General features: G+C 47.8%; 2 protein-coding genes across 5 annotated transcripts in view; both read right to left on the bottom strand.

Moving 5' to 3' along the window:
• slain2 (SLAIN motif family, member 2) overlaps positions 1–22,902 on the bottom strand; it is a 37,178-nt gene extending 14,276 nt beyond the window's left edge. For 2 of the 4 annotated variants that reach the window (XM_062555428.1, XM_062555429.1), the window contains exons 1-7: positions 22,240–22,902; positions 17,953–18,095; positions 9,082–9,252; positions 8,561–8,731; positions 5,556–5,999; positions 4,683–4,832; positions 1,743–1,829 (exon numbers count right to left, since the gene is read on the bottom strand). In XM_062555428.1, the coding sequence (XP_062411412.1) occupies positions 1,743–1,829; positions 4,683–4,832; positions 5,556–5,999; positions 8,561–8,731; positions 9,082–9,252; positions 17,953–18,095; positions 22,240–22,709 (1,636 nt within the window). In that variant the 5' untranslated portion in view covers positions 22,710–22,902. The remainder of the gene's footprint in view (positions 1–1,742; positions 1,830–4,682; positions 4,833–5,555; positions 6,000–8,560; positions 8,732–9,081; positions 9,253–17,952; positions 18,096–22,239) is intronic. The other 2 variants (XM_062555430.1, XM_062555431.1) reach the window with 2 other exon arrangements.
• Positions 22,903–23,687: 785 nt separating this feature from the next.
• anapc4 (anaphase promoting complex subunit 4) overlaps positions 23,688–25,073 on the bottom strand; it is a 13,964-nt gene continuing 12,578 nt past the window's right edge. Inside the window, exons 28-29 of the mRNA XM_062556685.1 lie at positions 24,640–24,763; positions 23,688–24,370 (exon numbers count right to left, since the gene is read on the bottom strand). Coding sequence (XP_062412669.1) covers positions 24,122–24,370; positions 24,640–24,763 — 373 coding nt within the window. The 3' untranslated portion in view covers positions 23,688–24,121. The remainder of the gene's footprint in view (positions 24,371–24,639; positions 24,764–25,073) is intronic.

Genomic DNA, 25,073 nt, shown 5'->3' with positions numbered 1-25,073 from the left:
GCTAAATGTGTTAATAAAACTGGAAAAGATTTTTTTTTAAATGGGTTTTGATTTCAGGCTGTAAGACAAAAAAAGTAACTATTTCAAAAGGGTATGATGACTTTCTATAGGCACTGTATCCTTACAAGGTGCAGTCAGCGCTCGTATGCGATTTCAAGCCCATAACATGTCACACTATCTATCTATCTATCTATCTATCTATCACTCAGTAATCATCTCCTCAAGACTGCCAGCTGCCCATACCATGAATGCAAAAAAAACAAACAAAAAAAAACCACCTTATAGGCAGCCCAGGCTTCGAAAACGGGATACAAACAAAGTGGGGGCAGCTTGTCCCCCAAACAAAAAGGAAACCCTGTGTGGAGCTTCTCTGGGAAAACTGAAGGAAGGGGTGAGCTACCTCCCTGGTGTGTTTCATTTGACCCTTGGTTCAAAGATAACGCACGTTGCTTTGGACAAAAGCCTTTGCCGATACTTTTCAAAAGAAACAGACATAAATTAACACGACTTCCTGTGCAATCGCTGACTGCACCTTGAAGTGCAGCGACTTTGAGGGCGCCTGCCTCTGGCTCCATGATATGCTAGCTCCAGAGGCTCCATGAACATGTGTGCTAGCTCCAGAGGACTCGTCAGTCGTCATGGTTAAGAGTCAAGGTTAATCTGATGTTAGTTACTACAGTTAGGCTCTACCTGCATCTCCCAGGAGGAAGCCATGCCTACCATGGCAGGACCCAGGCAGTTTCATGGTGCTCGAAAAAATAAATAAATAAATAAATAAATACCCTGACACTTTGCTTCATCCATGGCTATCTAACAGTACTGCATGGCTATCTAACAGTACTGCAACATTTAAATGATTACAGGCAACACTTTATATTACAGTGCCCATAACACACATGTAATAGGAGATGTGATGCACACAGAGCTTGTCACAGTATTCTGCCAAAGTGCTTATTTCTTCTGAAAAAAAGAGAGGGTAATTGTGACTAGAAGGTGAGGTTGGGGACCATGACACCTAAACGCTAAACAGCTGTTTGAGGGACACTTCACCGATTAGCATTAAGCTTTGTATCCTTAGAAAAACAGTCATGTTTTTGAATGGTTGTGCATCATTCCCTCAGTTTGCCTTCAGATGGGAGAAATACGGATTTCAATGAAGCCCATAAATAGGTCTTCCTGCTTTCAATGATGTAAAATGATGATTTTTACATCATTGAAAGCAGGAAGTCCAACATTGAAATCCGTATTTCTCCCATCTCAAGGCAAACTGAGGGAATGATGCACGACCATTCAAAAACATGACTAGTTTTCTAAAGATACAAAGCTAATGCTAATCGGTGAAGTGTCCCTTTAAGGCTGTATTCCTTTACATTCTCAATACAATAAGCTGGTCATCTTACAATCCCACCCCACAGCAACAGTTTTTTTTTGGATAGTACTGTGACAAGGACTTCTTATCACTCAAGTTGTTATTACTCAAAATTCCATTATGTACAGCATAAGTCACGGTATAACACTTTGTTACACAGTTTCTTATAGTGTACTCCAGGGTGTAGATACAATGTATCAGAGAAATGTAAAATAAAGTGTTACCCAATTATAGTATTACTTCCACTATATAAAACACATATCTATTATAGAACAGACAGTCAATTCGCTGCAGGTCTGCTTCTCGTAAAGGGGCCATGACCGCATCGTCATGGCGACCGTTTGCCGTAGCAGGGTACAGCAGGTGAGGTTACCTCGTAGAGATGACGGGCTCTGGAGGAGCAGTTTGCTTTTCGGGGAGGGGCGGGCAGGAGGGGCTGAGTACCTTTGGTGCTGGGCTTCTGGGGGAGACAAGGACACGTTACTGTCTCTGGGAGGTGGCTCGGACTGATCTCCGGTCAGACTCAGAGGCCTCCGCTGCTGCACTCACCACCACCAGCAGCTGGTCAGCAGTCAGCCAGAGCCCAGTGACAGTTGGGTGGGGGGGGTTAGGGGATGGAGCTAGTTAGCCAGCCAGAGGAACAGCCAGTCAGTCAAGGTGGACTGGGAGTTAATGTCACTGTGAGTCAAAAGGAGAAGCCATCTCAGAAGGACCCAGCCATGCCTGCCATACAGGGGACCCGAGAGCCAACTCAAGGTCAGTACGTCAGATTGCCACTAGAGGGAGCCACAGCCAAAGAGCTCGAATGAGTGAGACGCCGAGTGGGAGAGAGGGAAAGGTGGAGAGAGAGTGATAGAGGGAGGAAAAGAGCGAGGAGGAGGAGAGAGAGAAACGGAAGAAGAGAGAGGGAAAGAGGATAAAGGGTGATAGATAGACAGAGAAAAGGACAAAGGGAGAGAGAAACTGAATGAGAGAGAGGGAGAGAGAGAGAGAGGGGAGTGGATGGGGTGGTAGAAATTCCAGGCCAACCAAAAAGCCAAGCCATCAGCACGTCATCTCAGCCAGGAACAGACAGGGAGAGGAGGGGCAGAGTTAGAACATGCTTCTGCCTAGACCACAGCCAAAAGAGACCAGGGAAACACACACACACACACACACACTCACGCACACACACACAACCACCATCTGTTGAGCTTTTTATGGGTGTTAAAAAACTACACAACTCGCACACTATAGAAGTTCAACACTATGTCTTCTTATCTTCTTCTTCTTATCTGGCTCAGAAAATTGATGCTAGACTACTACCGGCTCTCGACTGTGTGCATTTGTGCCTCCTGGTGATCAGAGTGTGACAGGATTAGAACACCTTCTAATTACCACCTGATTAAACCAGAATTAAGGAAGATTACACTTGATTAGGAAGATTACGCTCACAATCTCACAATCTCACAATCTCACACTGGGGTTGAGGAGTAAGGGAAGTCTGGGAGATTTGAGAGAATTTGGTCATGGGTATTAGTGATAGCAGTATTCAAACGTTGCCCCTCCAGGATAACCTCTCTATGATGATATACTGATGTAGTTTTAGGGGTCAATTTCATTTCATTCCCAGTTTTTTACGCCGCAATATAATAACTTAAATGAATTCAATTTGAAAGATTCCTTTGACAGAGTGCACTGCCCTCAGATCAGCAACTTTCTTTCCCTGCGGAAAATGAATTTGTCTCCAGATCGGTTTGCCAGACAAAGTGATTATTACAAGTGGAAAGACTGAATGGTGGCCTCTGGTAGATGCCAACTGAGGGACAACTGCTACTAAGCTCGGAGGTCCGCTACGCTCTCTCAGTCCTACTCTGACTTTATGGTCTGTGGTGTGCTGTGTGTTACTGTCAGAAACCCGTCTGTGAGCACAAGAGAAAGGTGACCGATGCAGGAGGAGAAACAGAGTACAGATCAGAACGGAATAAAAAGGAGAGCGTTATCTGATAAACTCAATACAAAAAAAAAAAAAAAAAAACCATAACAAAAACAAAGAGATACAGCAGAAAGAAACAAGTGCTCTCCGGTAGCTGAAGCCAAGCTGTTGGTGTGTGTTTGAGTGTGTGTGTGTGTGTGTGTGTGTGTGTGTGTGAGACTGATAGCAAGTTACATTTGTACACATAACATCAGGTGATTGTCCTGCGGGCTTTCAAAAAAGAGTGGTGATTTAATGACACATGAGATTTTTTAAAGATATACATAGCTGTATGTACAGTATGAACAACAACAGAGGAATGGGAGTATGTCGGTGTGCCAGAATGTGCGGGTTGTGTGTGTGTGTCTTTGTCTTTGTCTGTGTTTGTGTGTGTGTGTGTGTGTGTGTGTGTGTGTGTGTGTGTGTGTGTGTGTGTGTGTGTGTGTGTGTGTGTGTGTGTGTGTGTGTGTGTGTAGCCTCCAGTGTGTTTGCGTGGTCTTCAGTGACTCGTGACTGCCATGCTTGTGTGTGGGCGTACTTACAGCCACATAGACTCAATTCCTTCAGTGTGTAGGAGTGTGTATGTGTGTTGTGTATGTAGGCTCAGTGTGTAGGAGTGTGTGTGCGTGTTGTGTATGTAGGCTCAGTGTGTAGGAGTGTGTATGTGGGATACCAAGCGGCAAAACTGTGTGTGCATGTGGGTATGGAACGAGTGTTTACTTATTTGCTGTGTACACATGTACAGTATATGGTTCAGTGTGAGTCTTTGCCCACTTTGATGAAATATGCATGCACATGCCTTTACATTCAGTGGTTAACTGACCTATGTACAGTATGTGCATATTCATGTGTTTGCATGTATGTATGTACGTATATATGCATGTGTTTGTACATACTTTAGCATTACATGCCACCAATAAACAGGGTCTGATATTAGAATGTGTATAATGTAAGCGGTTTTGTGGACAACTACTCACTGGTAGACTTGCTGTGGTTTCAGAGTTTGTATGTACACATACAAACTCTGAAACCACAGAGTGTGTGTGTGTGTGTGTGTGTGTGTGTGTGTGTGTGTGTGTGTGTGTGTGTACTGGGGGTATGTACTGGCAAACTGGATCTTGTGCCTGTACTGTATGTACAGTATATCTGTATGTGTGCATACACTGGTAGTAAGCGTGTATGTGTGTATGTGTATACGTGTACATGCATGCATGCATACATACCTGTTTGTGTGTGTGTGTGTATATGAGTGCATGCATGCGTACACTTATGCCTGTGTGTGTGTGTGTGTGTGTGTGTGTGTGTATAAGAGTGCATGCACGCGTACACATATGCCCGTGTGTGTGTGTGTGTACTCACTGGCAGACTGGCTCTGGTGTCGGGGCGAGCCTCCGTTGGGCACCTGCAGGTTGGACTCCACACTCCGGCTGCTCCTGACGGACTCGGCAGACGCCGCACTGTGGGCCGGGCTGGACCGCGTCAGGTTCGGGAGACTCCGCCTCAGCTTGTCTACACACACACACACACACACACACACACACACACACACACACACACACACACACACACACACACACACACACACACACACACACACACACACACACACACACACACACACACACACACACACACACACACACACACACACACACACACACAATCAAGTATGTGGCTGCAGTAAGTTACAGTGGTCTGCTTGCAGGTCCATGTGTCTCAACAACAGACTACACTTTAAGCTGCGAGCGAGGACAACGGAAGCTGCTCTTCCTCCTCATACACACTTATGGCATGGAGGCCAAACAAACAAACACAACATCACAGGAACACATTACTCACGACAAATCAGGGCTTTTCAGCTTTCGGGTGAGACTTCTGGATAAACTTAAAATTCTGTACTGAAACATTACATTTCATCCGAAAGCCTGATGTCCCTAACTCTTTGTAAGTAGTGTACAGTACCGACAGGGCTTGACATCATCAAATCAACACCCCCCCAACACACACAACACACACACAACATATCAGCACACACAACACACACAACACACACACAACACACACAACACAACCACACACACACAACACACACAACACAACCACACACACACAACACACACACAACACACACACAACACACACACAACACACACACAACACACACACACACAACACACACACCACACAACACACCCTCCTGGCTGCGCGGGTCAGCGTGTGGTGGCGTCTCACCTTCGTTCTTGATGGCGTTGGCCTGCGGGTCCTGTGCGTGCCCCTGCAGCGAGAGGCGCGGCTGCTGCAGGCGGCTGCTGGCCGGCTGGGGGGACGCTCTGTGGTTGCTGTGGGGGGGCATGTCCATGCTGCCCCCCCCGCCACCGCCGGTGCTGCCGCGGGACGCCGGCGAGCGGGATCGCGGCGAGGCGCGGGGAGAGTGGCGGGGCGAGGGGCTGAAGCGGCTGGCGCCCCCTACGGGCAGGCCGGAGTGGCCGTACTGGTGGTGGTGGTGCGCCATGGCGGCGTGGGACAGGTAGGGGGCGACGGCGTCCTCGTCGTCCTCCAGGCTGTGGGCGTCCAGCTCCTGGTCGCTGTAGGCACTGCTGCCGCCGCGGCGCAGAGAGTGGCACGACGAGCCCGAGCTGCGACGGGACGCGTTGGCCGCGTAGTCCTGCCGCAGGCCTGATGACACACAACACACACACACGGTTAGCAATCACACACACACACTTAGCAATCACGCACACACAGTTAGCAATCACACACACACAACAATCATTTTCAACATACCAAAAAAACCCATACACATCACTCAGTCCAACACACACAGTTAGCAATCAAACACACACACAACACTCACTTTCAACATACCAAAAAAACATACACATCTCTCAGTCCAACACACACAGTTAGCAATCACACACACACGCACACCACACACTCACAATCAACATTCAACACACAAGTGGACCTCTCCCTCTTTCTCATACACATACACACACAATGCCTCTTATTGAATGCTTCCCACACACACACACTCACATCTACAAACATAATCACTGAAGACAGAGAGCACCATTAATCATACAGGACAATGCAGACATGCATGCTCTTATTTTACACCCACACACACACACACACACACACACACACAGTAGTGCACAGACCAATTCAGCTAAAGTACAGTACATAAAGAAGCAGATGCAAAGAGTCTAGTTATTCTAACAAAGAAAAGCACACACGTACACTGGTCCACACACACACACGGTCAAAAAAGGAAACACACATGCACAAAGAAATAATACACCTGCTGCATGTTTTGAACAGGAATAGCACACACACACACAGACACACACGGCCTCCTGACACAATGCTTGTGACAGGTGCACAGATGGTTAACACTCAGGCAGGTATTAGTGCTCCATACGGAGACCCTTCTATGGGCTTAGGGATGAGCCTGACTATACGCTGTAGCTCACCACTGACTCTAGAGTCAAGTGTGTGTGTGTGTGTGTGTGTGTGTGTGTGTCCATCCATTATGGTGACCGTGGAAAGGAGGCAGGTCAAGGCTGATCTGCCATCAACACCTGCCAAATGTAATGTGTAAGACCTCTGCTAATGTCACACACTGCGCAGAATTGGCTGTAACTGCGTGACTGTGATAAACTGTGACTGTAAGTGTGTGTGTGTGTGTGTGTGTGTATATATCCATGTCTATCCCTATTTGCATCATAATGTGCTGCTACTCAGTTCATGGTAATATTTTGGTGCCTCTGTGGAAAATGTGATGAAATGTCTGCAGATAGCTTCAAGCACCCCCCTTCCTCTCTCTCCCTCTCTCTCTCTCTCTCTGGCACAAGGACAATCGAATCAGACAAGACTAGACGACCATAGAGAACAGGAAGCCCCCACTAGACCAGATCAGACGACCACAGAGCACACCAAATAAATCCTCTGGCATCATATCTGAGCACAGAGACGGGCCGGACGCTCCACACCAGCTGAGGAAACTAGCAGGTGATCAGGTAATCAGAGAGAGGAGATTTACTGAATCCGCCCGGCTCTCTCTTTCTCTCTCTCTCTCTCTCTCTCTCTCTCTCGCTCCTTTGCATAACCACTCCTCACCAGGCGAGAGATGCTTACGTACTCAATGCTACGTTACTACAGTATGCTGCACCTGTAAGGAAGCAAGGCTACATTGTAGCCACAGGGTTGTAACGGTACACAAAAGACACAATTTGGTACGTATATATGCGCAGGTGTGTACTGTATATTAGGGGTGTACACAACAATCACAATTTGGCACATTCTTTGGTGTAGCAGTCACGGTTGGGTTAATTTTCGGTACAGTAAGCCTGTGAGCTGCTCAGCACATATAAGCTGGAATAGTATTTTGAAAAGGTGTCAAACGTTTGTTAGTGTTAGGTACACTGACCTGATCAGTCCACTACTCTATATGTTTCTGTAGAAACTCGAATTTGAAACATGGTCTACACGCCTACTGTTTATTACTGTTAAAGATGGTACTGTTCAGTACGAATATGTCTACCTTTAAACCCCTAATTGTAACCTCTTTATTCCTTGATCCATGTGATGGCTCAACAATGGGGGTTTTAAACATCAAATATCTCCTTCTCTCTCTCTTACCCACACACAGACACACACACACACACACACACACACACACACACAAGCAGAACTGCTGAACACAGGCGGAGCAGATGTTAATTAAGAGCTCGTGCAGACAACCCAACACCAATGTGTGAAGGGAAAACAATCACAACAGATACTCATCAAGACCCAACTCATGACCACAACAAAACACAGAGGGAAAGAGAGAGGAGGGAGGAGCACAAATGGGGGGAACGAGAGAGAACACACAGAGAAACGATAGAGAGAGAAAAGTGCAGAGGGGAGAGTATCTGAGAAGATCTGAACCACATACTGGTGGAACAACACACACAGAGAGAAACGATACACAGAGAATGTGCAGAGGAGAGGATTTAAGATCTCAACCACATAATGATGGAAAAAAGCATGAGGTTTTCTCACAACTCAATTTCTCTCTCTCTCTCTCTCTCTCTCTCTCTCATACACACACACACACATAGTATAACTAAGGCAGACACAAACACTTAGCAGAGAGAACTGGATTATAGTGGGTCTCATGGTGGTGTGTGTGCGTATCTGTGCATGTGTCTGTGAGGATGTGTGTGTGTGTGTGTGTGTGTGTGTCCACTCACTCTCCTCCTGCATGCGGGCCAGTATCTGGACGTCGGTGACGTCATTGAGGCGGTAGGTGGTGGAGGAGCCCACGGAGTCCTCGTCCATTTCCGAGGTGCTCAGCTCGCTGTCCACCGACGACTGGGGGCTCACCGGAGGAGGATTCCTATCTGCAGAGTTCCGCTGGTGGCCTGCACAATACACACACACACACACACACACACACACGTCAAAATTCATGTTTGAGCATACAATCACTTTCCATCAAAAACACAAAACAGTTAGCCAACATGATGAACAAAACAGATAAAAACAGAGTGAGTAAGAGTGCGTGTGTGTGTGTGTCAACTGCAGATGGAAAATAGCCTGAATGGAGATTGGCTACATTACAGGTGGGCAATGGCAGGAATGAAATGACACAGAACTTCAGGCAGGAAAAAAAAGAAAAAGAGAGAGAGAGAGAGAGGGGAAGAGAAGCAGACAGAACAGAACAGAAAAGAGGAGAGGAGAGGAGAGGAGAGGGCTGAGGGAGGACACACACCCGCACTGCTGGGGAGCACCAGCTGCTTGACGATGGGCACTCGGGAGGGGGTGGACGAGGGCGAGTTGAAGCCGCTGCTGTAGGGGCTGTTGGCCGTGTTTGTCCCATACGGGCTGCCGTAGCTTGTCTGTGGGCTGTAGGTGTTGCCATACAGACTCCTGCGCTTGTTGGCTGGGAGGGAGAGAGAGAGAGAGAGAGAGAGAGAGAGAGAGAGAGAGAGAGAGAGAGAGAGAGATATGGAGTTGGCAACTGTAGCAAAAGGAAAACAGGCCTGGTGCATGGCTTTGCCGCGGACTGATGGGACTGTGTGACTGCCACTGCGGGCGTTGGCCAGGCATCCCCGGATGTGCCGGGGACTCTGATTGATTCACAGTGTCAGGTGTCACCAGTGGCCACACAGGAAGCCATTTTAGATCTAGTCTCAACTGCCAGGATGACCGCATGTGCTGGGAGTGACTATATGTGTGTGTGTGTGTGTGTGTGTAAGAGAGAAAAAGAGAGAGAGCAAAAGAGAGCGACTGATGGGTTTTCTCAATATAACAACCCAATACAACACACACACACACACACACACACACACACACACACACACACACACACACACTTAATCCCCACAGAGTAATCAGCCTTTGTGAGAGATCTGAGCGAAGCAGTGCTGTGGTCACTGTCCAGTCAGTGGGAACATATGGCAGTGGTGGATAAAGAGGAGAGCGAGAGAGGGAGGGAGAGGGAGGGAGAGAGAGATCGAGAGAGGGAGAGAGAGAGAGAGCAAGTGCGAGAGAGAGAGAGAAAGAGAGATAGAAAGAGAGACTGAATGGCTGGTGGCCGGCCGCTCACTTGGCGTTCACTACTCTAGTGGAGCACAATGCATCAGTGTGTGACAGACAGAGGTCCATCGCCCCGCAGTCAGCAGGCAGGAGCAGCAGCTGCCTCAATACCACCATTCAGCAGGCCATGACAGCGACACCATGAAGGCACTCATTTAACACACACACACACACACACACACACACACACACACACACACACACACACACACACACACACACACACACAGTCTGCAGTCTGTATCTCAGTGCACACTCAGTCATTTAGAGAAAGAATGAGAGAAGGGGGGGAGGAGGGAGAGAAAGAGAGAGAGAGAGCAAGAGAAAGAGTGAAAGCGAGCCAGCCAGCTAGCGGTGACACAATGAGACTGTTCCAGTGGCCAGAGTGCTCCAGCTGTGGACCTGCTGCAGCCATAAGGTCCATTCAGTGGCTGCAGACTCAACTGCACAGAGAGCCTTTTATGGGGCCAGGCTAGTAAAACCACATTTTTTGGTGTGAGCAAGAGGTCAATGGAATGTGACTCTTTAATTGGACTTCCACTGGTTGTCTAAGTGGCTATGGTGTGGTAGTCGTGCAGTTGGGTATGCCACCCACCACCACCACACACCACCACTATCCCACAATGCTCTTGTGCTCTTCAGTCTGGCCTGACAGGAGCCCCTGTGTCAGTGTCTGCATGAGAACATTTAGCTCAGACCTCAGTCCTCCAGGACCAAACCATCACATGATAACACCAAGTCACTGTGTTATTTACACAGCTGGGCTATGAGAATTCCACTTTCACCCTCTCTCCCTTTCCCTTTCTCTCTCTCTCTCTCTCGCTCCATTTTTCTCTCTCTTTTCATTTCTGCTCCTTCTCTCTCCACAGGATCTAGGGCTATTCTTCACCCTCTCCCCTCCCTCTCGTGTCCATTTGGAGTGTCTCTCGTTGAGCTCTCCCTCTCTCTCTCTGAGTGTTTCTTGCTGGTGTAGGTTTCCTTCTCCACTTCCCCTTGGCCTATTAACAGCTCCGTCCCTCTTCCGCTGCTCAGCGTCCACTCTAGCTCTAGATCTCACCTCTTACTCACTCGGACACATTCACTCTCTTCTTTCCTTCTTTCTCTCTCTCTCTCTGCAGGATAGGTCTGTTTCCCTCTCCTTTGCTTGTAAACAATTCCATCTATCTCTCTCTCTCCTCCTCCCTCTCCCTCTCTCTCTCTCCCCAAGCATTCTGTCCGTCTGAATTATTTAGCAAATAACAACATGCCCTCGGTCCCACACATCCTTAGAAGTCAGCCAGCCAGGACACAGACACACAGATCCACCACCAGGTCTGCACAACTTAGCTCAATCTTCACAAGCTAATGCCAACTGACATAGGCTCTGATCCTGTATACATGCGCGCACACACACACGCACGCACACGCACAACCACACACACACAATATCTAAACAATAATGTACGTGCACAGACACCCTCTCTCTCCCTCATGGTCGCCTATGGTGCTGAGTGTCAGCAATGCCTCGTCCACATAATGCAGCTATTTATAGGGGTCAGCATTTAGGATTACCTACTGCTAAACTACACGGGGGGCCAATGCAGCAACAGGGGGCACACACACACACACACACACACACACACACACACACACACACACACACACACACACACACACACACACACACACACACACACACACACACACACACACACACACACACACACACACACACACACACACACACACACACACACACACACACACACACACACACACACACACACACACACACACACACACACACACACACACACACGTGTGATAGATGTCAACTAATTAACCTTATGGGAATAAATGTAAAGGGAACAGAAAGTACACAAACACTATACGTTGTTTGACACAAACTACAAGCACCATTCTGGCAACATTGACAAGTTTGCAGAAAACTTCAGCAACATTCTGGTGCAATGACAAGTATGCCACTAACTAAATTTGTAGAGTGCGCACACACACACATTCGCCTTCTCTCTTTCCTACTGCAGCTCCCCATAACAGACAGCAGGTGACCTACGACCTCCAATGATTGACAGGACAGCCTGCATTTCCCCCGACACAGAGACACACTCTATACACATGATCAGGGTACAACTAATGAGTTTGAAAGTGACAACAGCCTTTAGAGGGCACCCCAGAATAAAATCAACAAAAAACTACAAATCCCAGACACATGACACAGATAAGGAAGTCTGAGACGACGTAAACAAGATGGGGAGACACAGTCAGCAGCTTCCATCCTGACCTAGCGAGGAACCCCAGGCTTGGGGCACAGACGGCCAGACAGAACGCAAAAACAAACGAGCACCTCTGGCTGGGTTGTTACAGGCGGGGTCGTTACAGGGACAGGGACAGGGTCTCCAGGGTGCGGAGAGGGGGGCGGGACGGGGACGGGAGTTGCGCTGCACTGCGGTGGCAAATGAGGCCGCCCAAAATAGTGGCGTCCTTAAAACCAGGCCTATTACAAAACCCTTCATTATCTCTGCCACCAGCCAGAGGACTGGAAATAGGAGAGTGAGGAAGGAAAATACAGAGAGACAGAAACAGAGAGAAATGGGGGGGGGGGGGGGGGATCGGACAGAGGCAGACAGAGAGGAAAGAAGGAAGGGGATGGACAGAAGCAGACAGAGAGAAGAGAGAGAGAGGAGGGGGAGAGAGAGCGAGAGACAGAGGGATGCATGAGTCAGTGTTTCCAGTGCAGGCCTGCTGGAAAGACGGAGATCCAGTGCCCCGACCTTCTGGTCCTACTGGAGCTCCGGGTTAGGCCAGAGAGGCGCCACTTTCCACTGGCCTAACACAGCACGGAGTCACACTACATCCCCTCAGCTCAAGCACCTTCTCAGAGGGGAGAGAGATAGATAGGGAGAGGGAGAGAGAGAGAGAGAGTGAGACAGAGAGAGAGAGAAAAAGGACATAAGAGAGAGAGAGAGAGAGAGAGAGAGAGAGAGAGAGAGAGAGAGAGAGAGAGAGAGAGAGAGAGAGAGAAAGGGAAGGGGGCGGAGGACATAAGAGAGCTCCTATACTCGGTGGATAAAAGCGGCAGGATGAGGAGGAAGTGTCTAACAGGCCGGAGGAGCGCTGCTACGGATGACTGGATGAGGAGGGCGCTGGGCGCTGGGCTCCGCCGGGCCAGTAAAGTAGGCTAATGAGGCAGCAGCCCCGGCTAGTTATCTGATCAAGGGACGGCCCGCCCGGCCGGCCGGCTATCCGGCGGTAAGTGAACACGGGCCCAGGGACTTATGGGTCAGTGGATCAGCGAGCCGGGGAGAACTGGGTGAAAAACTGGCTAATATGAATGGGATCACAAGACTTCTGTGGCCCACTTCCACTTGGAGCCTGATCAGTCCGGAGACTCCGGACCCTGCTTATGGGTGAGTATTATATGCATAAACACAATTCCAACGGACAGTCAGCCGCTATGCTTACTACCTCTAGTGTTCTTACTCTCAAGAGGTGATTTGCCCCTTCAGTGGATTCGGTCTGTAGCACAGGGACCGTTGTCTTTGTTCATTTGAGACATACCAGAGAGGACCTATGAGGCTTATAAAACTGGACCAATTTGATTTACTTTGCTTTATTTAAAGTCTTCTAAAGTCCCTCGCCATGCGGTTGTCGTCTACAGACATCATCAGCAGACTTACAAACAGCCTCTTCTTCCCCACAACAGGAAATGACCTGACTAGGCTTTGGACGCTCTGCCCAGTTGTCCAGATGGGGAAAGCCGGACAGAATAAGGCACCTGTGGCCACAAAAAAAGCCTGCTGGTCAGGAAGAGACAAAGCTGACAGGCTCAACAGTGAGGTCAGGGCCCGGTCAAGTAAATAAACAATTAAATAAATAAATAAAAGCGTAACTAAATAAGAGTGCTCTTAACGGCCAGGAGAGCTTAACATCCGTTCCCACAAAGAGGAGGAGCACTCGGGCTCTAATGATGTAGCAGAGGTAGGGGAGCCAGAGAAAGAGAAAGAGAGAGAGACAGACAGACAGAGAGAGAGAGAGAGAAAGAGTGAGAGAGAGCAAGAAAGAGAGAGAGGTTCAGAATGAGAGGGACAAAGATGAGAGAGGTGGAGTGAGGATAGAGAAAGAGAAAAAAAAGAGGGCCAGGAGAAGAGTTATTGTCCCTGAGAAATATGGAGGAAGACCCACTGGACCTTCAAGGTGGAGGAGAGAATGATTATGAGAGGAGGAGAGCAAAACCCTGAGGCGTCTGTTCCATCCATTACTCTCCAGGACATGAGGAGACCAGGAGGGAGGGAGGGAGAGAGAGAGAGAAAGAGAGACACAGACAGAGAGAGAGAGAGAGAGAGAGAGAGAGAGAGACAGAGAGAGAGAAAGGGGGGGAGATATAGCAAGAGGGAAAGAGAGTGCTTAAGTGAAAGGAAGATCTGTTCTTGCTCAGAGATGAAAATGTTTTTGCTCTGTGCAGAAGAGGTAAACAATTTGTTCTGCAGTCCAGAAGACTTGGTTCTCACAAGCTCTTCAACACACACACACACACACACACACACACACACACACACACACACACACACACACACACACACACACACACACACACACACACACACACACACACACACACACACACACACACACACACACACACACACACACACACACACACACACACACACACACACACACACACACACACACACACACACACACACACCCTCAGGGGCATGATGACTGATGTAAGTCTCTCATGCTTCACACAACAAGAAAACACTTAAAGCATCTTGACATTAGCGTGTGGCACATGCTTTGAATTCTGTGCATATCTGACACAGGTCTGATAGGACACAAGAGACTTCAGACATTCACACAGACAACCACAGCCTTTGCTCAGTGAGTCGTCATATTTGAACAATGTTAAGGTAGCCAAGGCAGTGAAAACACATTACACGGGCATCATGGCTAGCACAAGAACTGTGCAAGGACTGCTGCACTGTGTGGATAGAATTGCCACAAGAAGTCCTAATAGGCAAGTCCCCTCACTTGACGGTCTTCATGGTAACACCCTTTGGGCAGATATTGGGCAGCTATTTTCCTATTCAAGTGAATGGGGAGACATATTGCCACATTGCCGTTATGAACTAACCCCTGGGTGCTGTGCATCCTCGTTTAAAAGCCTCACCCGCCCGGTATCACCTTAACTAGTGCTGTAAATGCACCAACAACAATGCATTGGCTGGTATAAATGAAGTCTTAAAAAAAACTACAAGCCATGACTTATTTATCAAAATTAAAAAGCCCCAGAGCAAGCACTGTCCCCCGCGTCTCTATGAAAACTTTAAGTAACCATGGCAGCTGTGGAGAGATGGGATTGTGGGGTTGTTGTTTACATTTCTTCAGGGAGTGTGCAACAAGGGATTCGTTGCCACGGACAGCCAAACCCACACACACACTATGCTAGCGGCTAGCGTAAAGCGACTACCACAGAGTTCTTGTACGGGCAGTGGGATTGCATGTTGAAAGCCTCGCTGTCTTTTTACAGAGCTGTTTAAAAGTATTTTATAGCCTTTGCAGAGGTTCCCAACCGTTCCCTTAGTTATGAGTGCAGACTCCATTTAACTCAAGTTTAAGTATATTGTTTTTCCACTAAAGGAAGCACACACATCATGCATGCTCAAATTTCAGCATACTCTGCTCAAGGCACAGTTGGAGGATAATTTCCTGCACTTCAGCAAAACATTTTTTTTAAAAAATCTTGCACTAGTGCAAATACACCCTCGTTGCCATGGCTACCTGCGAGTTCACACTCCCGTCAGAAAGCCAGGGAATGGAGCAGATGACGGAGAGAGGGAATGGAGCAGATGACGGAGAGATGCAGCCCGGAGGCGAGGAGAAAAGGACACACACTCACACAAACAGACGCACAGCACGCGCCCTGACCTGCCACTAGGTGTGTCTACGTGTGCGTGCGTGTGTGTGTGTGTGTGTGCTATATCACTGACAATACATGCCACTAATAGGCCCCCTTGCACTCATAGTTACCTCCTGCCACTAAGTGTGTGTGTGTGTGTGTGTGTGTGTTTGAGATAGAGTGTGTGTGTGCTATCTCACTGACAATCCATGCCACTAATAGGCCCCCTTGCACCTATGGTTACGTCCCACTCCCACAGGCTGAGTGACCACCCTGAGAGACACTCTGCAGTCTGCACATACTCTGGTGAGAGGGCGTGTTCTCTCTAACTGGAATGTAGGAGATCACAACCTCCTGTGATAATTGCAGTGAAATCTTAGTGCAATTGTTTTTGCGCTCACATCGAGTTTATAAAAACCAGCCACGTGCAAAAAGGCAAAAACAATTATGCTCTTGACCCTGGAAGACCACAAACAGGCACTGTCAATGCTAATGTGGCTCACAGTCCAATTTGTGCCGGGCACAAACAGTTGCGTCACCTCTCGTCATACATCAGCCTGTTTCCCATGTGCCAAGGTTCAAAGAGCCTACTTCAGAGAGTAGTGTAGACCTTTAAATGTGTCCCTGAAACAGCTGGAATGAAGTCGAGCTTTTCACGTAGATCTCTGTCTCCAAAGGTCACATGAATTCTCGAGCTGTTTAGGACAATCGGTTCTAAACAGTTTGAGTTGCTGCAGCGAACAGCTAGAGCTGTCAGGCAGCTACAGTGCTACACTCTGAGGCGGCTTCTCTCTCTCTCTGTCTCTCTCTCTCTCTCAGAGGCTGAGGGCAGAGAGGAGGACAAGGTCCCAAACATGCTCCAGGTCCTGTGACCGTAGTCTCTGAGGGTGTGTTTGTTTAGAGACCGGCACAAGGGCGGTATCGCTCCTCACCAGAGGCGAGGTGACTCCGCGGTTTGAGTGAGTGAGTGACATCATCGCAGACTCATTGTCTCTGAACTGCGCTGCTGCTAAGGCTGTGACTCATGTGGGGTGTGAGGGTGCGTTACCCGACAAAAACGACAAAAATGCCGGCCGTCCGACTTGCCTTGGGGGGCGTGAGTCAGGAGTGACCACTGAGGCATCCCTGGTGAGCTACGAGACTTGTTCCGAGTCCAACAGACGACAACAACAAACACTCTGAACATGGTTACAGAGGCTGGCTGTTTGGGAACAGTCTGGCTAGTATCAGAGGGCAGTTAGAGAGTGTGTCTTAGAGATGTAATGGATACCACTTTAAGGGTAAATTGCACCAAAATGTCACTTTTACTACTACCGTTTCACTTTTAAATTACTCTTACCACCGCGGCTGATAATGTCGATGTTGAAAGGGGTTATGTATGGTCACATAGACATAGGAATAACACAATTTAAATTGACAGGTAAACAAATTTGTGTGTTATTCAAATTAAAATGTGTGTGTGTCTCATTATTTAATGCCATGGTAGAGATGACATGGTCTGAGATGGAACATTGGTTACATCATCTATGTCTTATGGCAATAACAAACAGTGACAGAGGCTGGCTGACTATCCTCAGAGCTGTGAAGACACACTTCTACAAAGTCTCTCAAGGCTCCTGAACAGATCCTGACAAAGTCCCAGGAATGCCGTCCTCTCGACCCCCCTCAGGGTGCTCACTGACAGGGCAGCCGTTGAGAGAGTCCCTCTCGCGCGTCAGGAACGCCTCCAGTTCTGAAAGGTGCTGACCTTCCCAGAAGTGTTGCCCAACTGGGCCTGGAACATGTGAGCATACCTGGGTAAAAATGGCTCAGCCCAATAGCCCTGCTTACTGAGGGGGGTGGGAGGTGGGAGGTGGGGGGATGGCATTGGAGGTTTAGAGGCGTGCAGGGGGAAAGCACGAGGCCTGTCATGCTGCCACTAAAATTAGCGTAAAAAAATACTTGGGCTAGCAGTGGCTCTCCATGACAGCTTCTAAAAGAGAGGAACTATAAAGAGGGAGAAAGTGAATGTGAAACTGGCAGAGAGGAAGAGAGCAACAGGCAAATAGAGAGATGGGAAAGATGGGGGAGGGTGTGTGTGTGTGTGTGTGTGTGTGTGTGCGTGTGTGTGTGTGTGTGTGCTGGGTGGGTGGTGAGTAGTACCTGACATGGTGAGGTCTAGTCTGTGGATGAGCGAGCGCTTGGCGGACTCCATCTCGGGGCTGGGGTTGTCCAGGGCCTGGCGACACCACACCACGGGGCTGAGGGCCTTCTGCAGCGGGCTGTTTAGCTTGGCCTCGTACAGCCTGGAAGTGGGGACAAGGCAGCACACTGTTACAACACCGTTACACTGTTACGATGGTGCTCAAGGGCTGACAATACAAACACACACGGTTCTGTTTGAGCACGTACTGGTCTGACCACACGCTGACGATGCTAAAACATGTTGTGACGGAAGCATAAAACACTAAACAGAATCTGAAACTGATTATGACTGGTGCCGTGCTGTTGTTCACCCTATTCACTAATATCTGACTATTCAAAACTAACCATTCATCCATATTACTGTCCAGCTATGACAGTACAGGACAAGTTCAATTGATGGTAGCTGCTGTTTGCTGTGTGTGTGTGTGTGTGTGTGTGTGTGTGTAGATCACACTCAAGACTCATTTTAGCAGGTTTACAGCTACCGCAGAGGACACGACACCAATAATTAAATACCATCATTAAATCAGATAAGATGAAAAGGGCCACAAAACAGACCTGAACGTTTAAGACTTAGAACGCATCCCAGAAAGAGGGAGAGGGAGAAAGAGAGAGACAGCAAGACAGAAGGAGAGAGGGAGAGAATAAAAAAAGAGAGTGAGAGAAAGTGAGAGAGGGAAGACATAAAGTGCCCATGTCGGAATGAGAGCTCTGAGTCAGCATCTGTCAGCTCTGCCTCCTCAGCCAAAGCACAAGGAGGGAGGGAGGGAGGCTCTATCACTCCAGCCCTCAGCTGTGCTTTACTCACAACACACACACACACACACAGCAACAGATTAAACATTCCAGCACAGAGTAACAGGGAAAATCCTCTAGTGACCTTTGACACTAGATCCTCCTTCTCTCTCTCTCTATCTCTATCTCCCTCACACACACACCGAGAGAGAGGAAATTATGAGAATCAGTCAATCAACAGTTGCATGCATTCATTGTGCATTCCTCTCATTCCTGCCACAGCTTGTGCAGACCGATGACCACCGTTGACCGCCTACACTACTAGGGCGAGACTGACCATTCAGGAGGACATCTACGCCACTCCAGAGCAACAATGCTTATGCTTTACCACTGCGGCAGATTAACGGATGAAAGGGCAACAGGTGAGAACAAATAAACCTGTTGGCGAGGCACCCGTCCAGTCGGAGAGCTGAGTGAGCGGCCGCCGGACCAGACTGCGCCGCTAATCCGCTCTGATGCTAATTCAGGGATTACAGGAATCCATGACAGAGTTGGCACTCTGGGCTAATCCCACTTTGAGTGGCTTTGCCACCCAAAGGAAGAAGAATGAGAGAAAGAAAGACAAAGATGCAGAAAAAGGGAGGATGGGAAAGGAGTACAAAGGAAGGAATGGAGAGATTAAAAAGAGGGGAGTGAAGGAGGAGGAGAGCAAAGGAACATAGATGATAATCTGGATTCTGGAGGAAGAATGTCAAAGAGATTAAGAGAAGGACAAGAGAAAAAGAGGAGAAATGGAGGGAAGAGAGTGGGGGGGGGACAAGGAACCACAAGAGGAGGAGAATGGAACTAATGGATTCAAACTTGGCTGTTAGCTTCCAGGGCCGGGCGGTCGACAAGGAGGAACAACGAGACTAAAGCGGAGACTGTGTGAAACAAAACTTTGCCGTTTTTCAACTCGTGGTGTGAGAGAAAAAAAAGGGCCACGAAAATCCCTGGGACAGAGGTGACCTTTTTAACTAAATCAACCCCTGAATTCCCAGAAACCCACCCACTTATCAGCACACAGTGAAAGGCCCTTTTGAGAGAGACCCTGCTCCAGTACTAGGACACTAGCGAGGTGGATCTTCACCGACCCGCAATCCCAACCACAGCTGTGATGACGTCCATGTGCCTTTAAGCGAGTTTCAGACGCCATCTTCCCACAAAAATATTCTACAATTACATCATTCTCTTTCAGAACCTCTTGTTAACTGCTCCTTCACTCCCCATCTTCGGGACGTTTGTTCTCTTAACTCCGTCCCTCAGTTCAGCGCCATGCCAAAAGGCAGCCGGCGAGAGCCTCGTCTCGACTTAACTCGTCGTCCAAACAGGATCTTCATTAACATTAGCCTAACTGCTCTGGCTCCTTCTGAGGCTCCTGGCTGCCCTATTCCTCCAGAGAGCCACGTATAAGGGGATCCTAACGCAGGCCAGGAGCCCAGAGTGAGAGGCTGGATATGGGACAGCAGCAGCAGCAGCAGCAGAGGAGGCGGCGGTGGTGGTGATATGGTGGAGGAGGAAGTGGAGGTGGATGGAAGGCCTTCACTGTTCATTACATGCGCAATTTGCGCATGCATCTCTGCATATCAGTTTGCAGTGTAAGACCCAGGGGCATTCACGTCAACATTCTCAGCATTACAAGTGTGCTTTCGGTAGGTGAGTCACGTGACTTTCCATCACAGAAGAGGAAGGAAGATCCTGTTGTCATGGGTGTGCTTGCTCTATTGATTGTCCATCAGTGCCTGTATTTCAATTCCGGGGCCGATCACTGACCACAGACTGGCTCTTCCCAGTAGACTTTGCCCTGCATTGTGGATGATAAGCAGGTAGGCTAGAGGGATCGTTTCCATCATCTCTTGCTCTTATTTGTGAGCTGATATCATCCATGAGCTCACCCCCCCCCCCCCCCTCACAGACACACACACACACACACACACACACACACACACAGACACACACACACACACACAGACACACACAGACACTCCTGTCCAGCTGTTGCAGGATTTCCCCTGGAATCCGGTCCCTTGGTCTCTTTTATGCTGCCAGCGCATAAATCCACTCAAACAGCTCCGGTTTCGGGGATTACCGATTCCCGCGGAAATCTGTGTAAAGTGACCTAAACCTCGAAGCAGTAAAAACACAGTGATTGTGTACAAACACACGCGGAACAGTATGCAAGGAGGAAAGAATCACTTAATACCCTGATAGCTACATCAGACAGGACCAGATGAGTAGATGATCCAAGTACCAATGCACAGGTTATCCATATCAAAATGGTATCTATTATAGGGCTATTAGATGTTTAACTCTTGTATTTTCAGAGTGACAACTGGGTAGGAACCACTTGTACTCTCGTGCTACTGTCAGTGACCTCAGCCTGTAGAATGGACTGTCAGATACACATCTGCCAAAGGCACATGACGTTCTAGAAGAGTTAACCTAAAATGGAGAGCTATGGAATACTCATACTGAAGGAGTCCTCAACAGATGTATGCACTGCTATTGACTAATTAATGAATGCAGGGACGTTATCATGAGTCTGCTCCTCTGTTCATAGCACTGTAGTGGTTAACAGTCCAAAGGCGTTCACTCTAGGCCAAGAAAGCCGTTCTCTTAAACACTCTAGCGTAGCTGTATCAACAGGCGGTGTCTTGTTTTGAAATGCGGACACTTGCACGCCAAGTTTTTCTCAACAATCAGCTCCTTGTCAGTCAGCCTCAGGGCGTGAAAAAGCCAGTAAAATATACTTAACAAAAGGTTAACATTGTGTGATGATCAGAGCGATGCAAAGCAAACCATTTGGCTGCGGCGAAGATCACTGACAACAGAGCTTTAACCCAGTATAACGCAAACGTTGATGTCAACACCTTTGAAAGGCATTAAGCCTACAACAAATAGCGTCCGGTCTTTAATAGAGTGAATGCCAATCAATGCTGAATCATTGCTTTGTAACCTAAATATAGAGACACTGTTGCAGTAGTGGGTGGTCTGCCCAAATCTCGACGCATTGGTGACAATATATTTGCTACTGTAACTAACTGTTGCTCGATGGAATGCAACTTCGATGGCAGCTATAGTGAACACAGCAGATTCAAATGTGTCATTTCCGAAACAAGCACATATTCGTCTTTCTGGGAATGGAGAAATATATGGCGACTGGCTGACACGGGCTTCTCGCTTGTAAAACAGCCAATACCATCCACACACAGAATGGGACACATTAGCTATGTTTATATTTGTACACCAACGCAAGACAGTCCTAACGAGAAAATCCCATCGGCGCATTCCTGTGCAACTCTGCACTCGTCAAATACTCGTCGTGCTGGCTATGGTCTGTAACAGCTGTGTTAGCCTGTTGGGCTGTCACGGTGCGGGTGTGAGTGAGGTTGTTGCCCACTGTTAACAACCCTGGCTACCAGTGATGTCATCTAAAAACGTTGGCTAGCCTTCTACTTTTCACACACTCACCAGCTGTCGTCGTCTTCGTTCAGACAATCCATGTCCTCAAGATCGAGGAGTTCCACTTCGTCAAGTATTGTTGTTTCTCCCTCCTTATAAAAATCACCTACATCGTTATCATATGAAGTGATACCAGTGGCAGCCCAAGCGCCATCGCTGTCGTATGGTCCCCCATAATTCATTCCAGGATATGACAGTCTGGGGCTCAAACAACGGGAGTTTTCCGACAGCCCACTGTAGCCCCTCGTTCCACCGAACCCCACCCCAGGGAAGCCGGCCAGCCCCGACGCTGCTCCCGCCGTCAAGGGCGAGTCGTATCCTGCGCTCAGAGGTCTCGTGTTAGTTGACATCCCACCGGTCGAAGAGAGTAAAGACGACCGACTCCGAAGCTGTTCGTTCTGCTGTTCGAGTTTCTTCACCAAGTCTTGAAGCTTCCGCACTTCCAAGTCTGCGTTTATATTTGAATTGATGTCCTCCATGGTAGCTGTCTTCTGTGACTGTCTTATCAGTCTTTTGACGACGATTAGATAATCGCCGGCAGTTGAAAGTCTATTGTATAAAGTTTACACTGAAAACGCCCCACTTCTTAATAGAGTTAATGAGCTAATCGTCGTCATCTTCTCCGGGCAGTCACCCACACTAACTGCATCGGCGCCATCTTTACTGTCCCCAGTTACAAACTGAGGCAAAAATGAACTGGGAAGTAACGTAATCGCGTACGTCACCGGGACCGAGCACGTTTTGGGAGCGACCCTCTCACTCGTGAACGCGCGTTTCTAAATTCTTTTTGTCCGAACATAAAGAAATGTCTTATTGTTTACCAATGAAATAACATGCCGAGAAGTTAAAGGCATATTGTCAAAACACAAATATGTTTGATGAGGTCTGATGCCTTTCATTAACACGGGTTCCTATATGCGTGGATCACTACATAGTTATAAAACTGAAAGAAGCTATGAGTTGTAGTCTGTCATCTAATTTGTTTTGGTACATGGCGAAGAGTCATGTAAAATATATTGGCCTATTACAGCAGAATGGAAACATTGTATAGCTGTTTTAACCTTAAAACTGTAATATTTTTCTTTTGTAGCTGCTCATGCATGCTTGCCAGGCTAGCATGCTGGCTCATTATCTCAAGAAGTCTTGACGGCTGGAGTTTGAAGATAAAATACCATTTACTTCACAACCCGTGTGCATCAACCACTCTGATACAATAACATTATGTAATCTAATCTAATCAATCCGTCTCACCCCAACAGGTATTTAATTGGGAGGGGCTGTGCAGAGCTTTGGGGATGCTGTTTAGAAAATTACAACAGTTGAAGCACCAGAGAAAAATTGCCGAAACTGATAGAATTAAGATATGCATTTCAACAGAATATGAATGAGTGGGAATGGTGCATGTACTTAGCCTAAATATCATATAAATAACGGATAGTAAATAATGAAATCAATAAGGGATTTACAGTACACATTTAATTGTGTACAAAAACATGACAACACAATTTGTTTTTCATAAATTCCCAGTTTGACATTAGGATTACTGGATAAGACAAAAACAATTCATGTGTAAACGAGGTTTAAAGCACATGGTAGCAATAGGACACTGGACACTCAAAAAAAAAGTATGAGTATAGCTATTACTAGTGACCTCTTATGCTCTTTTAGGGTAACGTGTTCATTTCAAGGCAGCACAATGTTGATTCAACACATAATACACATACCTAACACTAAGGTATGAGAATTGTCATATGAAAAGTCATCTTTTTCTGTCTAATGTATACAACTCCTGTATGAGCTGGCTCCAGAGAGAAGTGATGGCCATGCACTTATACATTTGTGATTAATAATAATAAAAAAAAACAAAGACAGAGTCCGGTTGGAGTCAGAATCACAGTGTGTCTGAGCCTGAGGTGTGTTCCAGAGTGTCTCCGGAACCCTTCTCCGCACTTTGGTCAGCCTCCCCGCCTTCTTGGGCCTCCATGCTTGCCCCGACGTCTTTCTGACTGGCCAAGCTCTCCTCCAGAGTGTCCTGGTCGGGGGTGATGTCCTGCGACTCCTCCTGTCGGTCCTCTTCCTCCTCGTCCTCATCCTCCACGTCCATCTCGAAGACACGCACATGGCGGAGGTTGGAGCTTAGCTGTGTAAAGGAAGAAAGAACAAATGTGTGCACCAAGCCACAGAGAAAAGGGCTTACACAATCACGAGGCTGACAGAGGTAATCCAAACCTATCAGATCAGGGGAATGCATTTCCACTATTGACCAAGTCTTCAGTCGAAAACAATTCTGAGCTAGCTAAGGTCTGTCAAGTAAAAACATTCATCTCTAGTGTCTCAACCGACAATAAAAAAATGAACTAAAGTGCCAGGCCAATAGCACATGGTGCTATAAAGGACACAAATGCTTACCACACAAGACACTTTTCGGATCCCATTGACGGCCACAAACTGGGCTTTCATGTTGTCCAGAGGCCTCCACTGGTTCTCCCAAACCAGACCCTGAGACGGAATGGAGTCGTTCTGCTGGTCCAACCTGGCAACCCCAGAGAAATGTACAGTAGCCTACTGAGTGGAAATTAGCACTCATGACAATAAAGAACAAACAACATTCTACCAGTAGTTCCCCTGCTACTGCACTAAGTACTCAAAGCCAGTGGGGAGGTTGGGCATTTGCGTTCATGAGTGTCTCTTGTGGCAGAACTCAATGCTGTGAGTTCATGTGCCATGATTGTTTGCTGCTGGGTAATGTACTAACATACAAGTGGAAAAGTGAAGATGTAATATGCTGTAAAATGGAGGCTATAAATGGGTGAGGCATGCGCACACACACACACACACACACA

This window comes from Sardina pilchardus, chromosome 15 (assembly GCF_963854185.1).
Source record: "Sardina pilchardus chromosome 15, fSarPil1.1, whole genome shotgun sequence".
Classification (NCBI taxonomy): Eukaryota; Metazoa; Chordata; class Actinopteri; order Clupeiformes; family Clupeidae; genus Sardina; species Sardina pilchardus.
This window is presented reverse-complemented; position numbering and strand designations above follow the sequence as displayed.